General features: G+C 36.2%; 2 protein-coding genes across 2 annotated transcripts; one reads left to right on the forward strand and one right to left on the reverse strand.

The window, feature by feature from the left end:
* Positions 1-7,435: 7,435 nt before the first annotated feature.
* Positions 7,436-9,689, forward strand: LOC133819005 (pentatricopeptide repeat-containing protein At5g66520-like). Its single transcript, XM_062252144.1, has one exon. The coding sequence runs from the start codon at positions 7,716-7,718 to the stop codon at positions 9,588-9,590; it is 1,875 nt and encodes a 624-aa protein (XP_062108128.1). The 5' UTR covers positions 7,436-7,715; the 3' UTR covers positions 9,591-9,689.
* A 103-nt stretch (positions 9,690-9,792) lies between these two features.
* On the reverse strand, positions 9,793-11,585 carry LOC133819006 (oil body-associated protein 1A-like). The gene is made up of 3 exons (XM_062252145.1): positions 11,226-11,585; positions 10,598-11,001; positions 9,793-10,244 (listed from the first exon to the last, which is right to left on the reverse strand). The coding sequence occupies exons 1-3, from the start codon at positions 11,348-11,350 to the stop codon at positions 10,048-10,050; spliced, it is 726 nt and encodes a 241-aa protein (XP_062108129.1). The 5' UTR covers positions 11,351-11,585; the 3' UTR covers positions 9,793-10,047.
* Positions 11,586-20,916: the final 9,331 nt, after the last annotated feature.

Raw genomic sequence — 20,916 nt, forward strand, 5'->3', positions numbered from 1 at the left:
TTCGAGCGTCTTCTTTGAGACCATTTTTGAAAGCGTCTTCTTTGAGACCCTTTTCATAAGTATCTTCTTTGAGACCCTTTTTTGGTTTTTTGGGGTGATCTCCCCTCGAGTCAAGACCTTTATAGGGGGGTGGTCCTTGTGAAACTTCTTGAACACCTATTTTCAAGGCCCTTTTTCCCTTAGCAAGGCGACTCAGTCGATCTAGACTTGGGGATCTCCTTGAGCTCCCCTTTTGTCTTCTACGACATGGTCCCTTTGTAGGATGGGTTTGTTCGTGAAGAGGTCATATTTTAGGGACCTTTTGAATTTTTTAGATTCTATAAGGGTAGCTAGTCCTTATAAATTCAAATGTCGTCTCATAAGGTTCACCACTTTCACATATATGTATCATAAGTACTTTTATATAATATGTCACAAGGCCAGATGCCTGTTTTGCACTTGGCCAAGTATCTATTGAGGCTCATGAGGCTAGGCGCCTATTTTGCACATGGCTAGGTGCTTGTTGATGCTCACAAGGTTGGGCACCCATTTCGCACATGGCCAGGTGCCTGTTGAGGTCGGGTATAATACCTCCTAAGTGGTTTGTGGGATCTTCTTGCCAAGTACTTTGTTCTTCGTTCTCTCCGATATGCCTTGACATTTCTAGATCTTTGGAATCAGCTGGGCGACTTCTTTGGATCTTTATGGGGGTCGATCGCGATGATTTGATGAATACTACAAGCTTCTTCTTTGAAGCCTCTTTGTAGACTTCATCCAATTTTCAACTTGATCGGCGACTCCTTTCTCACTACATTATCTTCTACACGGGATCTTTAGATGTATTGGTAGAAGGGTGATTGGAAGAAGGTTTGCTTCCCTCAACACGCAAGTTCTTATGGCCCTCTTCCACGCGTATATACTTCTGCGCTCTTTCGAAGAAGTCATCTAGGTTTGTAACCTCTCTCTTGAGCATGTTACCCCATAACTTGCTTCCTGGATGAACTCTGGCTGTAACAGCCATCTCGAGCTTCACTTTAGTTGTACTTCCCAACTTTTTTGCTTCCATATTGAACCTATAGATATAGCTCTTCAGACTTTCATTCTCGCCTTGTTTTATGTTAGCAAGGCTGGTAATGGGCATAACGTAATCACGAACTGCATGGTGTTGCTGAAGAAATTCGTCAGAGAATTGCTGCCATGAATTTATTGTTCCTGGCTTTAACTTCTTGAATCACTTGTACAAAACTCCTTTAAGTGTCATGACAAAGCAGTGGCACTTTGCTCTGTTGTTGACCCCCTTTAACCTCATCAAGTTATTTAAGGAGTCTAAGTGATACTTTGGGTCTGTAGTACCATCGTACGGAGTCATGCAAGGCTCTTTGAAGCTAGTGGGGAGTTGTTCAACCTAGATCTCCTTGTGAAGGGTGACTCGTAGTCGAACTCTTCATCGATAATGTGCCCCCTAGACGTTGTGACGATCTTGCTTTTTCGAAGACTCCTCATCTCGGTGTCCAGCTCCTGTCGCCTCCTATTCCAAGAGTCTCTCAGCTTAGTAGGGTTTGCCTTTCTCTTCTCTTTGCCCCTTAAAGGGGCTATAGGAGGTGTCGTCCTTACTTCTGACCTCTTCCCATTGAGCTTTTCTCTTAGTCCAGGGGGCACCTCTTTTGAGGTGACTTCGGCTTCATTCTTACGATCATCGTCGTCCCTTTGCCTTTGCTCATGGCGGTACTTCACCGGCCTAGGTCCCTCATGGTACTTTGTCTGGGGAGTGTTGCTGGTGGAAAGTCGGATTCTTCCATCGTCTATGGGGACAGTGGTTTCCCCTCTTTCACGTTCTTTCTCTTTATGCTTCAGAAGGGGTAGGCTTGACTGGAAGGCCATTTAAAACCTCCTACATGTTCTCTAACGTGGTTTCCAGCCTTTGATTTTTTTCATGTAACTCGCGAATCTTTTCTTCATAGAAGCAAGTCCTTGAGCTGGAACTCACCGAGTGTACTCGGGGACTCTTGCCTGGCCTGTGTGCCGAGGGACCCGGGTCTAGGTGGCCAGAGCGTGGTGTCACTAAGGGCCAAGGACGTGGGTGCGCTGGCGGCTCTGAATGACCTTCGTCAGGCTGGACAGCCGGGGACGATGCTTCATTCTCCTCCCTCCGAGGAGGACGTTCCTCTGCTTAGGCGGAGGAGGGTCTTTCCTAGAAGCTCTCAGTTGTTCTCCGACCAGGTGAACCTCAATATCTTGTAGTTGTCGTAAGCGTTTTGAATGCCTTGGCATTTTTCCTTGCTGGAAGTGATGAAAGAACATTGGCTTGATGCTTGTTCTTCCCATAGACAGCGCCAAACTGTTGACGATGAGAACTCGTCAACATTGTTAGGTCGGAAAACTCAAAGGTGAGTATGGAGATAGCTAGATCAGAACTTAGAATAGACTTAAGGCAAAATAAACGCAGATCAACAATGGAGTAAACATTCGTATATGGCTTAATAGCCTGAGTATACAATGAATTTTCCAACCCCCTATTCTGAAGAGTGAAGGTTTATTTATAGTTGGGATCTAATGGACCCTTATACATGGTGGTCCTTGGGGACAAAATAGTACACGAGTACACTGTCAGAGTAGTAGCGCAGGTGATAGTGGTGTTGGGGGAGTGGTGGTCAGCTTTAGTACGTGTCAGGGATCTGCAAAAGTACTCCTGCCTTGGTACAATATTATTCCTCCACTACTTGTCGGGTACGGACCTCATAAGCGTGTTGAAGGAGTCCTTACCATGTACCCCTCTATTACTGCCACTACTTATCTGGCATGGACATCGTGTCCGTACTCTAACTCCTCTTGGTTTATAAATGTATTCCGTACCTTTCCTGACATTATTCTGAATCATTGTGAGGCCTTCCCTAACCTTCCTTGAACGCATGTGTCAAGAGGTTCTTGACTCTACATCTCATGAGACCCACAGGGAAAGAGGTGCCTCGTTGGTGGCACTTATCTCAAAAAAAGAGATAAGGCCTCTTCAACGAGGCTTGTTCGTATGCGATGAGACATGGTGCCCATGTGTGAGATGAGAGTCTCACTTTGCGAGACCATTTCCATGCAGCCCCCATTCGTGAGATCCATTTGGCATGAGGCCCCTCCGAGATGCAGGACACCCTCCAGGGGTGAGGCGCGAGGTGCTGGCATCACGGCATGGAGGCACCTGGGCGAAGCAAGGTGCTAGCGCGCGACACGGGCACACGACACGGGCACACGACACCATGGCACGGAGGCTCCTGGGTGAGGTGAGGTGCGACTTGCTATGCGAGGCCTCAATGTCTGCGAGGTGCTAGCATGGGCGTGCGAGGTGCTAGCATGGGCGTGCGAGGCGCTGCCATCACGGCATGGAAGCACCTAGGCGAGGGGAGGTGCTAGCACGAGGCACTGGCACACGACACCACGGCACGGAGGATCCTGGGTGAGGCGAGGTGCGCCTCGCAATGCGAGGCCTCAACGTCTGCGAGGTGCTGGCATGGGCGCACAAGGCGCTGACATCACGGCATGGAGGCACCTGGGCGAGGCGAGGTGTGTTGCGCGTGACACAGGTATGCGAAACCATAGCACGGAGGCTCCTGGGTGAGGCAAGGTGCGCCTCGCTACGCAAGGCCTCAACATCTCGTGAGGTGCTGGGCGACCAAGGTATGGATACACGAGGCGCTGGCATCGGCGCGCGGGACCGTGGTGCGAGGCCTTTTGCGTGGGGCCCTTGATGAGACGCTTTGGTGTTCAGTGAGGCGCAAAGGTGCGTGGCACCTGGGTGCAAGGTGATTTGGTCTTCAGCGAGGTGGAGGCCGCGTGAGCCTCATGGGAGCAACAGCCCTAAGAGCTTGGCACTCGGGTCTTCAACCAGGCAAGGGTCTCGCGAGGCACATGGACGCCCAACACCTGGGGACGAGGCGAAGGCCTCACAAGGCCCAGGGGCGCGAGACACACAAGGGTGTCGTGAGCCTTCGAATCTTCAGAGACCTGCGGGGCATTTGGGAGAGTTGGCTAGAACGTGGTCTCGTGGGACCTTTAGGCCTGAGCCCGATAGCAGGACTAAGTGACCCTTAGCCATGTATTTCAACTAGGGATTAGAGATTTTTTCCTTGGTGGATTTTCGACATCCACAGAAGTAAATCAACATTTGACAATTCATTATCACTACTATCTGAATCATCATCACTCCAAGTCACATTCAAACCATTTTTGTTCTTTTGCAAAGTATTAGCACATTTGGATTGAATATGTCCAAAACCCTCACACTCCCTACATTGAATACTATTTTTATTGCTAGAAACAAATGATTATGAAGAAGTATTCCCTTTAGGAAATTTGGAAAAAATTATTTTTATTTTTATTGCTCACATTTTTCATGAATTTTGGAAAATTCCTAAATAACAAAGTCATTCCATCTTCTTCTTCACTGTCAGAACATTCTTTTTTAGAAATCTTAAAAGCAATACATTTATTTTTATCAGTTGGTGGTTTCGGCTTGTCCTTTTGTTTGATTTGTTGATTCAATTCAAACGTTCTCAAAGAACCCATCAATTCTTCAACCTTCATCTTACCAAAGTCTTTTACTTCTTCCATCGCCAAAAGCTTTGTATCAAACCTATCAGGAAGGACCAGCACAATTTTTCTAACCAACACAGATTCATCAAGTTTCTCACCGAATGCAAAAAATTCATTAGCAATGTCAGAAAATTTTTCATAAAATTCAGAGAGAGTTTCTGATTCTAACATCCTAAGTTCATCAAATTTAGTTTGAAGCATTGTAACCCGAGTTCGCTTGACATCAGCAGTTTCTGTTAGGAAAATATGTATTTTTCCTCAATGGAAATAATAATGAATTACAAATCTATGCAATATATTACAAATAAATAATTATTGATTAAAAGAGTTACAACTCTATAACTGAAAAATTACAAATAAACAAAGAAAATGAAGAAGATGATGAAGAAGAAGAGATTAGTAAAATACAACTCTAAGCAAAAGGTTATAAATAAAGTAAAGTGTTTGAAACAAAAGAAAAGAAAAGATTACAACTCTTGAACAAGAAATACAAGTAAATAGAGAAGAACAATATAAAGATGAAAAGCAATAGAATGAACGAAAGGAACAAGAAACAAAGGATAAACAACTCTCACTCACACTACCAAAGTGAAGTGTGTTGGGGATCACCAACTTGAACAAGGTTTGAAACATTTGTCCAAAAGCTTATTTCCCCCTAACTCAAGCACTAAGGGATCTCTCACAGATTATAGGAAATGTTTTATGGAATTATCAAGCCTCAAGGTGTTTCTAGCCAAGTGCTCTAATGGATAGAAAAATTGTGTCTTACAAGTGAGCTATAGACTCCTATTTATAGAGTTTAGAGACACCCTTTGAATTTCAAATTCCACCAACCCCCATGGCTGTTACCAATGGTTAATTGGATTAATATGGAATTAAAAATGAGATTTGGGAGTTATTTGGGATTTTTGAGCCGTTCAACAAAGATTGAAAAAACTGAAGAAAAAAAATTGTCTGTTTTTAGCCTGTGGTCGCTGCCAGAGACATTAGTGGCCGCGGCCACTAGCCTCTATCCCACAGGTCGCGGCCACTGACCATTTTCAGCACTAAAAAATGTGCTGCTTTTTCCAAACGGTTCCAAACCCTCCCTAATAATTTTGTAACTCTCAAAACACATTATTGGGGTTAAAATCATATCTCTAACAGCCATATCACATATGGTTTTATGAAATTCATCTCAATATTGTGTAACAACAAATTTACACAATAAAGGATAATATTTGGAAGTTACAAATTTGTAACACCAAATATGTTACATTATTTGGATATATATCATATATCTAAATATTGTAACTCTCTATTATATGTTACAATATGTGACACTCTTTGTCACATTTATTTAATCTAAAACATTATATTATAATATAATATAATATTACATTATATTATAAAATAATATAACAGTTCCTTCAAACTAAGTTTGAAGAATTAGCCAAGCTTCTTTTGATGAATCACATGAAGAAATTAGTTTGATAAAACATTCACCAACACCATTAAAAATAGCATGTAAGGCCTTTTTATTATATCCAGACAACTTCTCGTCCTCAGTGGACCATTCAAGTTCATATTTTACCTTGGTATTACCTTCCTTATATTTTTCGACCGGTGGAGACTAACCAGATAAAATAGATCTCCATGCTCTTTCATCTAGAGACTCGATGAAAGGCCTCATCCTCACTTTCCAATAAGGATACTTAGAGTCATTGAGTAGGGGTGGTTAGGTTATGGAGCTTCATTCTATGAAAAATGACATATTGCGCGAAACAGATTAAATGGAAAAATAATCACAAGATCTCACTAAGGGTTTAGTGACATTCTGATACCAATTGAAATTCCGTAATTTATGATTACCAACTTTTTATTTAATTAACCAAATTAATTAAATGCGAAACAAACAAGTTGGTACAGCAAACCAGTATTCTGTAGCTACAGATCAAGTTCTTGTCACTACAGAATATCAAACTAGTGTGATGAAATAAAATTAATTGAATAATAAAATGACATACTGAGTTTTTTTACATAGTGTCAATATCCTTTCGAATATTACTAGTCCACGGGGCCACGCACAGAGATAAGATTTATTAATCAAATTTCACAAATACAAAGTAATTGACTTAAACAAAACTTAGACTCTCTCTAATGGTTTTGTCGCAAGCTTGATGTACTCTCTCTTTGCTGAATGAATCTCCTTAAGACACCAAGGTTTGAACTCCATTCAAATTTCTTGATGAATGCTTGCTTCCTCTTGATGCAAGACTTTGATGAACCTTCTCCCGAAGGAATAGCAGAACAACTATCATTTACAAAAGAAAGACACTATTCTAAAATAAGAAGTAAAGGCAAATAATAGGTGACCTAGGGTTGATGTTTTGGCTCGTATTTATACACAAAATACTTGTCCAAAGTCAAGTTTACACAATTATAGACGCACAACACACACAAGGATAGTTTCCCAAAATAAAATTTCAATCACAATTAATGCAGCCAAAATTGTAGGATCAGACAGAGATTTTATAGTTGCTAAACGACTCGAATGTGGACTTGATCATTGTCTGATTTTCTCTTTGACTAACTTAAAAAAATTATCAATTCTTGGCTGATTGTGAATTGTCTAGAGATATATTTGGTTAATAATAAAACAAAGAAACAATTAGTTAAATTTGGATTATCATAATTTAAAAGTAATAAAATCAAAGATAATTTCATTAATATATTCAACCGAAAATAAACAAAATAAATAAAAAAATATTTGTCAAAATACGTAAAATATGAATTTTACATAAACAAACAAAAATGAAGTGGTTAGTTTTTTTTTTCTTTCGATACATTGGTATTTCAACTCCACCCCTCTCATTCACTCAAACAACCAACCGCACCCAACCATTATAACCCCAAATGGCTACAAAAGTGAAGGGTCGAGGCTTTTTGAAGTTTTAAAGATGAGGCATGCAATTATGTTTGTTTATTTTAGAAAAGCCTCTGTTCAATGGAATGAGTCTTCGTGGTTATAAGGAATTTATGGCACCTTGAGCTTCGTCCATGGAAGAATGCTCAACCACAAGACTTGAGCACCGGAAAGACCGACATATTCGTTGAACTCAGCAACGAGCGAGAGTACCTTCGCTATCAGAGAGTCAGACCATGCGAATTTCCATATGTTTTCTTATAAACCGAAGCCACAATCCGTGCTCTCTCTTTCATCCAAGACAATTTATCATTCTTCTCCTCCAACCACTATATTTCGATCTGCCAACCAAACCAAGCAATCCCATGCGCGCATCATTGTCTCTGGCCTCGCCGGCGATGCCAAACTCATGGCTCATCTCCTTCTTTCACTCGCTCTTTCCTCCGCTCCCCCGCTTCAATATTCTCTCTCCATTTATCAAAATTTCAAGTACCCTTCTGTCTTCGCCACCAATAACTTGATACGTTGCTTTGCCAAGAGCGACTCTCCTTGTCGCTCTGTTTTTTTGTACTCATCCGTGTTGCGAAAGCATGCAAAACCCAATAACCATACTTTTACATTTTTGTTCCAAGCTTGTAGCGAGGCTTTGGGTATGGAAGAAGGAGCTCAAATTCATGCTCACGTTGTGAAATTTGGCCTTGCTGATGATTTGTTTATTCGAAATGCTTTGATCAACTTCTATTCTGCTTGTTCTAGATTAGAGTGTTCGGTAAAGGTGTTTGAGGAGAGTTTGAGTAGCCGAGATTTGGTTACTTGGAATACAACGTTGGCGTGTTTTGTGAGAGATGGACAAATTGGTCTTGCGGAGGAACTGTTCGATGAAATGCCTGAAAGAGATGTTATCTCTTGGAGCACCATAATAGCGGGTTATGTACAAATTGGGCATCTAGAACAAGCATTGAAGCTCTTTAGAGACGTAAGAGAAAAAGGATTAAGGGTCAATGAGGCCATGTTGGTTTCGGTTCTTTCAGCAGCAGCTCAATTAGGTTTGCTTGAACATGGTAAATTAGTTCATTCCGTTGCCAAATCGTTGAAATTTCCTATGACTACCTCCCTTGGGACATCGTTAATTGACATGTATGCAAAATGTGGATGCATTGAACAGTCTAAACTTTTGTTTAGCAATATGCCACAGAAAGATAGCTGGACATGGAATGTTCTGATCTGTGGCTTGGCCACGCATGGACTTGCCAAAGAAGCGCTTGCACTCTTCGGAAGCTTCATAAACGAAGGGTTTGCTCCAGCCACTGTGACTTTCATTGGGGTTTTGAGTGCCTGCAGCAGAGCTGGTTTGGTGGAGAAGGGAAGGCATTATTTTAAGTTAATGACTGAGAATTATGGGATTGAACCAGAGATGGAGCATTATGGATGCATGGTTGATCTTTTGGGTAGAGCTGGTTTTGTAAATGAAGCTGTTGAATTGATTGACAAGATGCAAGTTACACCAGACCCTGTTTTGTGGGCAACATTGCTAGGTGCTTGCAAGATTCATGGATATGCAGAGTTGGGTGAAAAGATTGGTCATAAGTTGATCAAATTGGATCCAAGCCATGGTGGGCATTATGTGCAGTTATCTACTATATATGCCAAGGTAAACAAATGGGAAGAGGTTATTAGAGTTAGGAGATTAATGATTGAGAGGAACACCAATAAAGCTGCTGGTTGGAGCTTGATAGAAGCACATGGGAGAGTTCACAAGTTTGTTGCCGGTGATAGAGAACATGAGCGTTTTATGGAAATTCGTAAAATGCTTGAAACAATAGGAACACGAATAGCAGAAGCCGGTTACTCACCAAACATCTCTTCTGTGTTGCATGACATTGGGGACGAAGAAAAAGAGATTGTGCTAAAAGAACACAGTGAAAGGCTAGCGATTGCTTTAGGATTGTTGGTAACTCCAGATGGGGAATGCATTCGAGTTGTGAAGAATTTAAGAGTTTGTGAGGATTGTCATGAGGTCAGCAAGATTATCTCAAAAGTTTTCGTAAGAGAGATTATAGTGAGAGATGGGAGCAGATTTCATCATTTTAAAGATGGCACTTGCTCTTGTGGTGATTTTTGGTGAGTAGGCTTTGGGAAAAATCTACTACATCCTCTTTAATCAAGTTTTTGACATTGTTTCCCATTTTTTTTCACTGAATAAAATTGTTTAGAATCTGAATAATGAGTTTGGGACAACCATTATTAAAAGAACTAAAAGGTAATGATTATTCTATTATGATGACCAGGAAGAGGCAAAATTAACAATCAACAGATGCTAAACGATATATAGAACCAAATAGAAAATCATGGATTCATCCTGCAATAATCCAGTATATTGATACATTACACCAAGCTAGTCCATTATATAGAACTATGTATATAATAAGATTGACATGCGACAGCACATACATATACGTACATTGTATTATTTACTACGCACATTAATACGCCCAAAATACATGTAATAAGTACTTCACCAGAGAACTAACATAACATATATGTAATATGTTGTAATAAGTAACCAGCAGAGAGAGAATGAGTCAAACGAAGACCCTTGGAACAGATGTATCGTGGTCATCTGGGCCTGTAGCAGGCCTGCAGTTGGTCTCCCTGATAACCGTCTTATGGCCTTTTCCTCCTCCATTTGCTTTTGGATGTATCCCATGATCAGGCCCTTTCATATAAGCCCTCTTCTCTCTCTCTTCGTCAAAGCTTACTCCGAAATGTTTCTCAACATCTGAGATATGAAATATTATTTTGTTATTTATCAGGGAAATGATCAGTTTTACCATTATAAACAGATTTTTTAACGGTTACTATCCAGTAATTTGGTATGGTACCAAATTACCAACAGACATTAATTTTAAATTTAATTTTTTTTCCATAATTAAGATTGTTTCTTGAGAGACACTAATTGACACTAAAAAATAAAAAAAATTATAATATAATTTATAATATTATATTTTCATAATAAATGAAATATTAATTAACAATTATAAATATAAATTATTCATTTTAATCGAATAATTAATATTAAAATAACCATGCGTACGCAATTATATTAAAAACAATTAGTATTTACATACGTACGTTTGGCAAGGTGATCATGAAGCTGGCCATCTCCAGTGAAGGACATCATGAGCTGAGGGATGCCAAGAGGAAGGGCATCACCCCGGTCGGTCTGCCAAAAATGGTATGTCTTCCCATAAGTCTTGGCAACCTTCTCCAAGTCCTTCCGCTCAATGGGGCCAGGGATCCGCGGCATGAACAGGATCCCGCTCTTCACCTCATACTCGTGGGAGTGCCACAATTGCTTCTCCGCGTCCGGCAGCGTCATGAAGAGGACCTCCGAGAGAAGGTATTCGACACCTATAAGCCGGGCGTCCGCCGCTGGGCTGTCGTAGATCAGGCACTGCCGCATCTCCTCATTTTGGTGTGCGCAGAAGTGGTGCGCCTCTACTTGCCTAGTCATGTCATCGCCGTAGTAGTGGAATCTAGCATATAATTGATAATATAGTATCCGTACTGAGTTTAATCGATTGTAACATACATATATAATATATAAGATCATGTACTTTGTTAATAATTATTCTTATTTTTTTACCAATTTGGGAGAAAGTACCATGCATATTTTATTGCATAGTATTATTAATTTTGTCAAACACATAATAATAAAGGTTGTAAGTTAGGATTCCATTAATAAATATTATATACTTACGCGCAGAGATGCTGGTGAATTTGATTGATGGGGCCGAAACCCTGGATGGCGGCAGTGGCAGTTTCGAGGAGGGCAGTACCGGTCTGAGTTGGCTGTCCGGCAACAACTGGGTGGGGGCACGACATATTTGGCCAAATTAAAAAACCAAAATAGCTTGGTAGACAAGAAGCCTGATACGTGATTCTAGTTTTTGAATTGATATACTTAATATTTGTGATGTGATGAAGCTCGTAGAATTGCTAGGCCTCATGAAGAAGCAAAGATGTGTTGCATGCAAGCTTACGCGTGGAAGTAAACTTAGAAGACGTCGATCAATGCACCTGTCACGTGGCTGCTCTTTAGAAATCATCTGTCTCTACGTAGACATTTTTTTCTTCCCGGATATATATAGATAGGAGCAGGGCCGGCCCTGACAACTTAGAGGGTTAGAAAATTTTAATTTGGGATTTTTACACAATTCCTTATAATTTTTTTTAATCATTATATTAATACCAATCAATATAGTTTCATTTATATATACAAATCTTAACAGATTTTTTATTTTAATTACTAAAATTTTATTTATTGTTTTTTATATTAATTTTGCCTACTTAAATTAATTGTGTGATTTAAGATATATATTTAAAACTTTCATTTTCAAAATATTTTCTCATTTTGTTTTATTCAAAAACTTTTCTAATCATATGTCATAATTAGTCAACTATATACCATCAGCTATTTACGTTATCCCAATCTCAACTTTTTTCCTCAATTTCAAAAACAAAAACTCAAACATTTTCCTATTTCCATTCGCAACCGAAAACCCATACACTTATACCCATTTTTTTTCATCTTCCATTCCGATGGTCTCAACGAGTAACGCCGGTAACACTTTGTCCATTGATTCGACGGAGAAGGAAGAAGTGATGGAGGATGAGTCTGAAACCGAGGCCACCGACGATGAAAGAGAGACACCCCCGAGTGTGAAGATGCATGCTTCTAATAATAAGAAGAAAACTAGATCGCCCCCCTCTGTTAAATGGCGAACTAACAAGAAGATGAAAATCGTGTTGGGGTTTTATGCCCTAATTAAAACTCAAATTCTTTGTAATCTCATTTTGTTATCAATAAGAGAATAGAAATTTTTTTTTGACTTGGTTAATCACTTTGCTCACATGTTTTATTTTCATGATTATTTGTTTAATATAAACTTCTATTAAATCCCGAGCATATAGTTAATCTTATTTATAGTGACGTAATCATAGTGGAATATAAATATGATTATATGTTCAAAATAAGTTAGTCCTAATATTAGTCAGTGCACAGGATTTACACTGACTTACCAATCTACGATATGATCTACTTACACATTACAGTGTTATATTCTTTCTAGAACATTAGCAAAATAGATACGATCGGATGTATTTGTTACATCGGACTGGACCGATATTGACAGTAAATAAGATAAGTAAACATACCATTATTATCTATTCTAGTCATATCATATAGTTGACCATAGGTCAATTCAATCTCAATTCTGAGTGGTTAGTATTCTAACTGATTGCATTATTTGAGTTCTTTGACTTGTTTACCAGCTTACCCTACGGACTAGCCCATACTTACATCTTGGGAACTCGGTAGTATAATTGAGTGGGAGTGTTAATCATAGATATGAACATCTATAGCTTCTGATGAAGAAGTGAAACGATGGTTTCCTTTTAGTTTGGTTCAAGGTGTTAAATGATAGAGATCTCATTTCAATAATTAAATTAGTTTACTGAAATATCATTTACAAAGAACTAAGTGTACTTTTAAGGATAAAATACAATGAGGGGTAAAACGGTATTTTAGTCCTATCTCATTGTAGACCATCTATAGAGGATTGAGTGACAATTGTGGTTGTAACAATGGATAATTAATAGCGTATCTATATTTGTTATAGAGCGTTCTATGAATTCAAGAGTTCAATTTCTTACTATAGTGGAGTCACGAGGAATTAATAAGTTAGTAAATTTATTTGTTAGATTTATGATAACTTATTGGAGCTTGATTTCATAGGCCGATGATCCTCATTGTACCTTGGATAAAATCATCTAAATAGTCTCAATTAATTGATTTAATCATCAATTATAATTATCAAAGTTGACTAGGTCAATTTTGGATAGTTTCATAGAGTTATGTAATTTAGAGAAGAAAAAGATAAATTATGGCATATTTATTAATTAAGATAAATTGGTATTTAAATTAATAAATAACTTTAAATCAAGGTTCAAATTATAAATAATCAAATTGATAAAGGATTTAAATGATTATTCAATTAATTAAATCAATAGAAAATAATACATGCCTTGATTTTAAGTCCAATGGGCTTATAATCAAATGAGAAATTTCACGAGCCTAAAGCCCATGATAATTTCGACCTAGGGCTTCGAAATTGATATTATTTTATTAATTTTTTAATTAAATTAAATGGCCTAATTGAGTCTATAAAAGGAGTGCTTAGAGAGAAGTCATTAGTTTAGATTTCTGAGATGACAGATAAGTTTAATCAGTGGTTTTCTGATAGTTTTATATTCTCTCTAAACACAAGTCTTTTTCTAAGCTCCTTTGTTATTTTCTCTTTTTCTCTCTATATCTATCTCATGTGTTGAGAATTTCCCACACTAGTCTAGGTGATTCTAAGGATACATTGGAAGACTGTAAAGAAAATAGAATATCGGTTCAATTTCTTGATAATACTCTACTACAGAGAGGATACAAGAGTTAGAGAAACTGAAGGAATGACTATTTCATTCTGCTGCGTATACTGTAAGTATTCTTGTCTTTGTTTATCTTTGAATTCAATTTTAGAAACATGTTCTAGGTTATCTCATATTAATTTGTTTAATATTAAATCTACATGAAAATAAATAAAGATCCTGTACAATTTTCCAAACAAATCGTTGATGAGACCGAGCTTGTTCAAGACTCGGTGTCTGATTCCGACCCAATCCCCGAATCCCCATTGATAAAGGTTTGCTTTTTTTTTTTTTATATAGCTTTTATTTGTTTTTCTAAAATAAACACCTTAGACTTTTCTTCAGAATTTCTATTATGTTTATTTGTTTTAGTTTTTGAACAACTAATTATTATTTCTGTTTTTTTCCTTTATTTAAGAATTTGATGATCATAGAAAGAGATAGTGTTGAAAAAAAAAAAAAATCTCTTGCCGCTATTAATACTGGTTTCAGTCATATTGTTGGTATTTTTTTGGTATAGTTCTTACATACGGTTTTGTTTTGTATTTTTTTTTACATTTGTTTATTATTTCATTTTTTTGCATTTGTTTATTATTTCATTTCTTAAAAATTTTTGTTTATTTTTTAATATTTATCTTTTGATTTAGTTTTATTTTTATTTTTTGGGTTTTTAAATGTTGTTCATAGCAACCTTTTTTTATTAAATCATCTTTTTATGTTTTGTTTTATTTCTGAAATGTTTTTTTTTCTTATTTGTTCTATGGCTTATTTTTTACAGGATTTGGAACTTTTTTTCAAGCTCGAGAATAGACCGGGTGGAAGGTTACCTCAAAATCTTTATAAGTACAACGATTTTCCCAAATATCATTGTAGTAAATGTAAACAGTTGTCATATTTGTGTATCCTATTTTCATAAAATAAACAGTAAGACATATTGTTGACCTAGATTTTGGACAACTGACACGGAGTCAAAATATGCTTGATGTGAATGAATGCGTTGAAAAGAATCGAATGACAAAAATAATAAGAACACGATGTTTTATAGTGGTTCGGCCCCAGAATCTGGTAATAACCTACGTCCACTTAGATTGTTATTGATGTGAGAATCAAAGGAGTGATCAAAGAACAAGGGTTCGATGAGTTTCACTAACCTCTAAAAAACAATACAATATTTCGGGTAGAATTACTCTAGTATCAAATAATTCGAAAGCCAAAAGTCCCTTCCTTGAGCCATCTTTCTCTATTTATAGGCTCAATGGAGATTACACGAGATTGTTACAGATATTCTCTCCTGAATAATCGGATACTCAGGAGATTGTGTGAGTTAATTTCGGGATTTACAAAGATCTTTATTGTAACATAATGTACCTTCTGGTCGATACACTAACATAATATCTCTTTAATAACTGACCGATTTCATTCTCTTTCATCATGATATCGAAAATAAACAAAAGTTTTTAATTTACACTGATGTGTTATAATTTCACATATTCTTTTTTTTTTTTTAAAAAACATCTCCAAATAAATAAATTAAAATGAAAACATATCAATAGCAGGTTATAGTTATATAAATTTAAAAAATTTTGTTAATTGTTTGTTCAAAGAGTCCTTTTATATTTAATAATTTTATGTTAAGATTTACAATAGCACTGTTTATTTTCTTTCTACATCATTGTTTATTTTCTATTGTGTTTTGTTTAAATTTTTTTTAAGTTCATATATTTATTCCTAACAATGCAACAAAACATAATTGTTTGTTCATTTGTCTCACAAAATAAACATATCAGTGTATTTTTTAAAACGAATTAAATTGATAATTATATCTAAATGTGCTGATTGTACTCATTATTATTCAAACATTTCAGTTTTAAACATAGTCGATTCTATAACAAAAATACATAAACATATGTTATGCACATCACAATGTTAAATCAAATATATATATATATATATTTATATACACTTTAAAACAAAAATGAGATATAAATCTTGTGAAAAGCTTACCTTGCTGGAAAAAACGGTATCTCAAAATGGTAGATTCATCTATCAAATTATAAACATTATACTTTAGATCAACACCCTCAATTCCTCTATCAAATTATAAACATATTTATTTTCCTTTTAGCTTACATTTTTTTTTTACATTACTAACCACATTGTCAACAAATGCAAATTTGTTGAAGATATATATTAAAAAAAATTGACAATGACGCCTGGTTATATATTATGATTAATTATTTCACATATTTATTGTGTATATTACTTTTTAATGGTTTGATTTGTTCATTTATTTCTAAAAATACGTTTATGTTTATGTCTTTTATTTATGGAAAGTTACAAATTTTAAAACTCAAACATATAAAGAAAGTGGCTGAAGTTATGAGATTGCATTTTTATAATTTTATATATTAAAATGGTATAGATTTTATATATTTCTGTAAATAGTTTAAGTAATGTTATTACAGTAATACTTTCACTTTTGTTGAATATAAGTAAAAAAATTTGGGCCCCTAATTTTTATATTTATATTAAGATATATATATTAATCTGATTGCTAAAATAAGTTTATTAATAAAAACTGATTGGGCTGCATTTTGTAATTGGGTCTGGTGATTAGTTCATTTAGCTTCAAAGAAAAAACGAAAATGCAAAAAGGCTAAACAATTAGTCAATAGATTCATATGTATTTATAGTTTTGGGGGCCTGGGCTTTGGGGGCATTGTTGGGTTTTGATAACAACACCTGTAGTGCCCGAGTACTAAACTAAACGACGGCAGTAATTTAAATAAAATAAGAATATTCAAATAAACCAAATATGCAAGTCACTTATGCGAGCATCCAAATAATGCTAAATTTTAATAAGGCTGTTATTTGGTATTTTAAGGTGCATAATATCATAGTGATTCTTATAGCGGTAAGGTCCGCCGCTAATTAGATCAGTGTCTACCGGTAATTGAAATTAGCGGCGGGGTTCCGCCGCTACTGCCCCGCTGCTAATTAATGGCCGCTAATAAGTATTATTAGCGGCAAATAGTAGCGGCGGAACTTGTCGCTAATACATGTGTCAGAGACGAAGTTATTAGCCGCGGGGTCCGCCGCTAATAATTTTTTTATTATACTTTTTAATATTAATTTAAAATAAATCAATATTTATTAAATTTAAATATTTTTAAAAATAATTCATAATAAATTTTAATAAAATATATAATTAATTAATTTAAACATAACTAACATTAAAATTAATATACTTTTAATATTTATCAAACTAACTAATACTGTTATTGTCATTAAAAATAAATACACTGTTAATTTAATCAAAATACATAAACTAATAACTACATATAATCATTAAGGTCAATTTGGTAATTATCCTCATCTTCAACATTTTGTTGTGGCGGTAGCAATGGCTGTGTCTGTGGCGGTGAAGGAAAATAAGGCTGATGTAAAGATCGTCCAAGTGTGAGGTCCTCAAACTGATCCCGAGGCTGTGGCTATATCAGAATGGATAAAAAAAAGGTTGCTCATGTTGCTGCGACCCGCTCCCAAACTCACCATATCTAACAAATGGTTGCTACTACAAGGAACCCCCAAGTTCACCATACTGAGAAAATGGTTGTTGCTGCGATGAACCTTTTACCTCACTATACCTAATATTAGGTTGCGGATGCTGCATCGATCCTCCTTGAAAGTCGGTAAAGTTCAAATATAGTGGAGGAGACTGGGAAGAGCATCTAAACATGTACTAATTTTGATACTACGGAGGTTGTTGCGACGACATATATGACGGATACTGTGGAGGAGGTTGGTACTGTTGTTGTGGCGGTGTATGAAGGCCAGGATGGGCGGTGTTACTATAAGAAGACATACCACCTTCAAATTGTAATGGCAAATACATTTGCAGAAAGCTGTCAAACCGTGGGTTATACAGATTACTGGGTTGCTGAGGTGTCACCATTTGAATCATCCCACACATTGCCTTCATCATCAGAGCCATAGTAATCATATCTTCATTAAGCGTAGGAGCAGTATGTGCTTGGGACTAACTTTGATTTGTAGACCTGAAGCTTGACTTTCTCACTTTCCCTTTCACCCTATAACTCACTCCTCTTTGGTACTTAATATCTCGTATTGATCGACCGGGGACGAATCAACGCCAGATTTATTACCAGACCCCTCACTTTAATGTTGAGACTGCCTATCAAGCTGTTACCTCTGAAGCTCCGCCGCCATTTTTCTTTTATTCATGGTCAAATTTATTTAAATTTATCTCATGTTATTTTATGATAACTTATGTTATTTTGTAATGACTTCCTTTTTTCGCAAATTATTTATGATAATTTATTGTACAACCTTTTTAATAAATATATTTTATCTTTATTCTAAAATTAAATTATTTTTCTATTTATAATTATTAAATTAATAAATATAATTTAATAATTGTAAAATAAATTAAATTTATTTATAATAATTACATTTATATTAAACAACCATAATTTATTTATTTTTAATAATTTTAATAAATACCAACATTTTATTTAATATTATTATAGTAAAGCACTCTATTACATTTTATGGTAACTAGTAAACCGTACAAACCTTTAATAGTAATTTCGGTGGTTATCATTTAAAAATAAATAAGCAGTGGTTATAACTTTTGATATTATTTAAACAGAGCGAAACTATGTCGTGTGCATTGGAGGAACCTTAACATATAACAAATGAAATTCTTTCAAAATAATTTTAATAAAACTGGTAAACTTTACAAATCTAAGAAATGATACAAAACTCATACTTAGCAACAAGTGAGCAAGAGTGTGTGTATTAATATATTTTGCGACAGGAAACAAAATTATTATGCTGACTAACATTAAATAAAATATTTTCACAAAGTGTAAATTATTATGCTGACTAACAATAAATTAATATATTTTAAATAAATTTTTATACTAAAAATATGTTAGTATTCATCATTACTCAAAATAAATTAGGGACACTATTGTGGGGGAGTATTATTAATATAAACACATATTAAGACCAAGAAAATGACTCATTTTTTCCTATCTTCTTCCATTCTTTGTGAAATTATTACTAGTACATGCCCCGGACATAAATCCCACAAAGAATAATCAGGCATATATATATGTGTGTGCTTAGCTCTGACTTACATGTTGATATAAAGTCAGCAAACAAGTTTCTTTTTTAAAGACAAATTAATATTTATCTTTTCCTGACTAATTTAACTATATTAAGTAGAATCATTGCCACAAAAAAAAAGTATATTAAGTGATATATTAACTTGCCAAAATTACAAATCAAGATACTAATATGAACAAGATACTAATTAAAGGACTTGGCACTCAAATAATGCACACTCAACTAATATAAAATAAAATTTTCAGAAAAATATGTAGTTACTATAATCCAAACTTGTGAAGAGGAGTTGTTGTCATAGGTGTGCTGCTGTCTTGTTAAGCCGCCGATAAAGAAAAAATTCAAACAAAAAAATATTGTAATTGTAATGTCCTACGTCATTATGGTTGCTTCCTGGAATAACGACTGCCCCTACAAACCAACACAAGTCTTTCCAGCGTGCTTTGTCCTCACTCGCACGCTTCCTGGGAAAACTTCCCAAGAGGTCATCCATCATAGGATTGCTCCAGGTCAAGCATGCTTAACTTTGGAGTTCTCAAGGGATGAGTTACCGAAAAGAAGATGCATCTTGTTGGCATAGGTAGTACCCATCAATCCATTTAAGCCATCTTCAACTGTGTAGTCTCATACCTACACAGTCTTAGAATTATCCCCAGGCGATGTGAGATTGCACAACTTTACCCAGTCTTCCCCCCTATGGATCACGGGATATTAACTGTCACAATCACCCTCCCTTAGGGGTCTGACGTCCCCGTCGGCTACACTTCCGGTTGGGTCAAGGCTAACGTCCTGCGTTTTCGGGTACCTTGAAACGACTCGGGTCAGGATTGTTTTCCCCGAGCCAAGAATATTATTTTAAATAATATTTTATTTTGTTTGGAATTTATTTCCATGAGTTGTTGCTAGCCAAATTATGAATTTTGTGTTTAAAAGTCAAGATAAGACTTTCAGTCTTAGACCGACACAAAAACCCTGATCGGATAAAAATCTCGGAAAATAAAATGAAAAACTATGGCAAATATATTTTGGGCATAAAATACATTCATAAAAACTAAAGTTTAGTCAAAAAATAATAAACCTAAGAGAAAATGGAAATTTTAGGGCATTTTGTGTTAAATGCATAATTTTGCCGAATTGGGGAATTTTATTTCATAAATGGACCTTAGGTTAAATTTTATTGTGATTAATTAAATTAAATGTGAGAGACATTTAATTTAATTATTATATGTTAAGTTTTGTGTTTAAAACTTAATAAGGGTGAAAAAGGTTATAGGAAGTCAAATTGTATTTTTTTCTTCTTAGGAAATATTTATCAACCCTAATATCAAAAAAAAAATTGTAACAGTCAGTATCCCGTGATCCGTAGGGGGAAAGACCGGATAAAGATGTGCAATCCCACATCGCTTGGGATGATTCTAAAACTGTGTAGGTATGGGACTACACAGTTGAATATGGCTTAAATGGATTGATGGGTACTACCTATGCCAACAAGATGCATCTTCTTTTCGGTAGCCCATCACTTGAGAACTCCAAAGTTAAGCGTGCTTGACCTGGAGCAATCTTATGATGGGTGACCTCCTAGGAAGTTTTCCCAGGAAGCATGCGAGTGAGGACAAAGCACGCTGGAAAGACTTGTGTTGGTTTGTAGGGCCAGTCGTTATTCCAGGAAGCAACCATAGTGACGTGGGGCGTTACAGTTGGCATCACAGCTCGAGTTGAGCCAGTCGTTATTTCAGGAAGCAACCATAGTGATGTGGGGCGTTACAGTTGGCATCACAGCTCGAGTTGAGCCGGTTCTATAGACAACCCACATGTACATTTCG

The sequence above is a fragment of the Humulus lupulus genome, chromosome 2 (assembly GCF_963169125.1).
Source record: "Humulus lupulus chromosome 2, drHumLupu1.1, whole genome shotgun sequence".
NCBI lineage: Eukaryota > Viridiplantae > Streptophyta > Magnoliopsida > Rosales > Cannabaceae > Humulus > Humulus lupulus.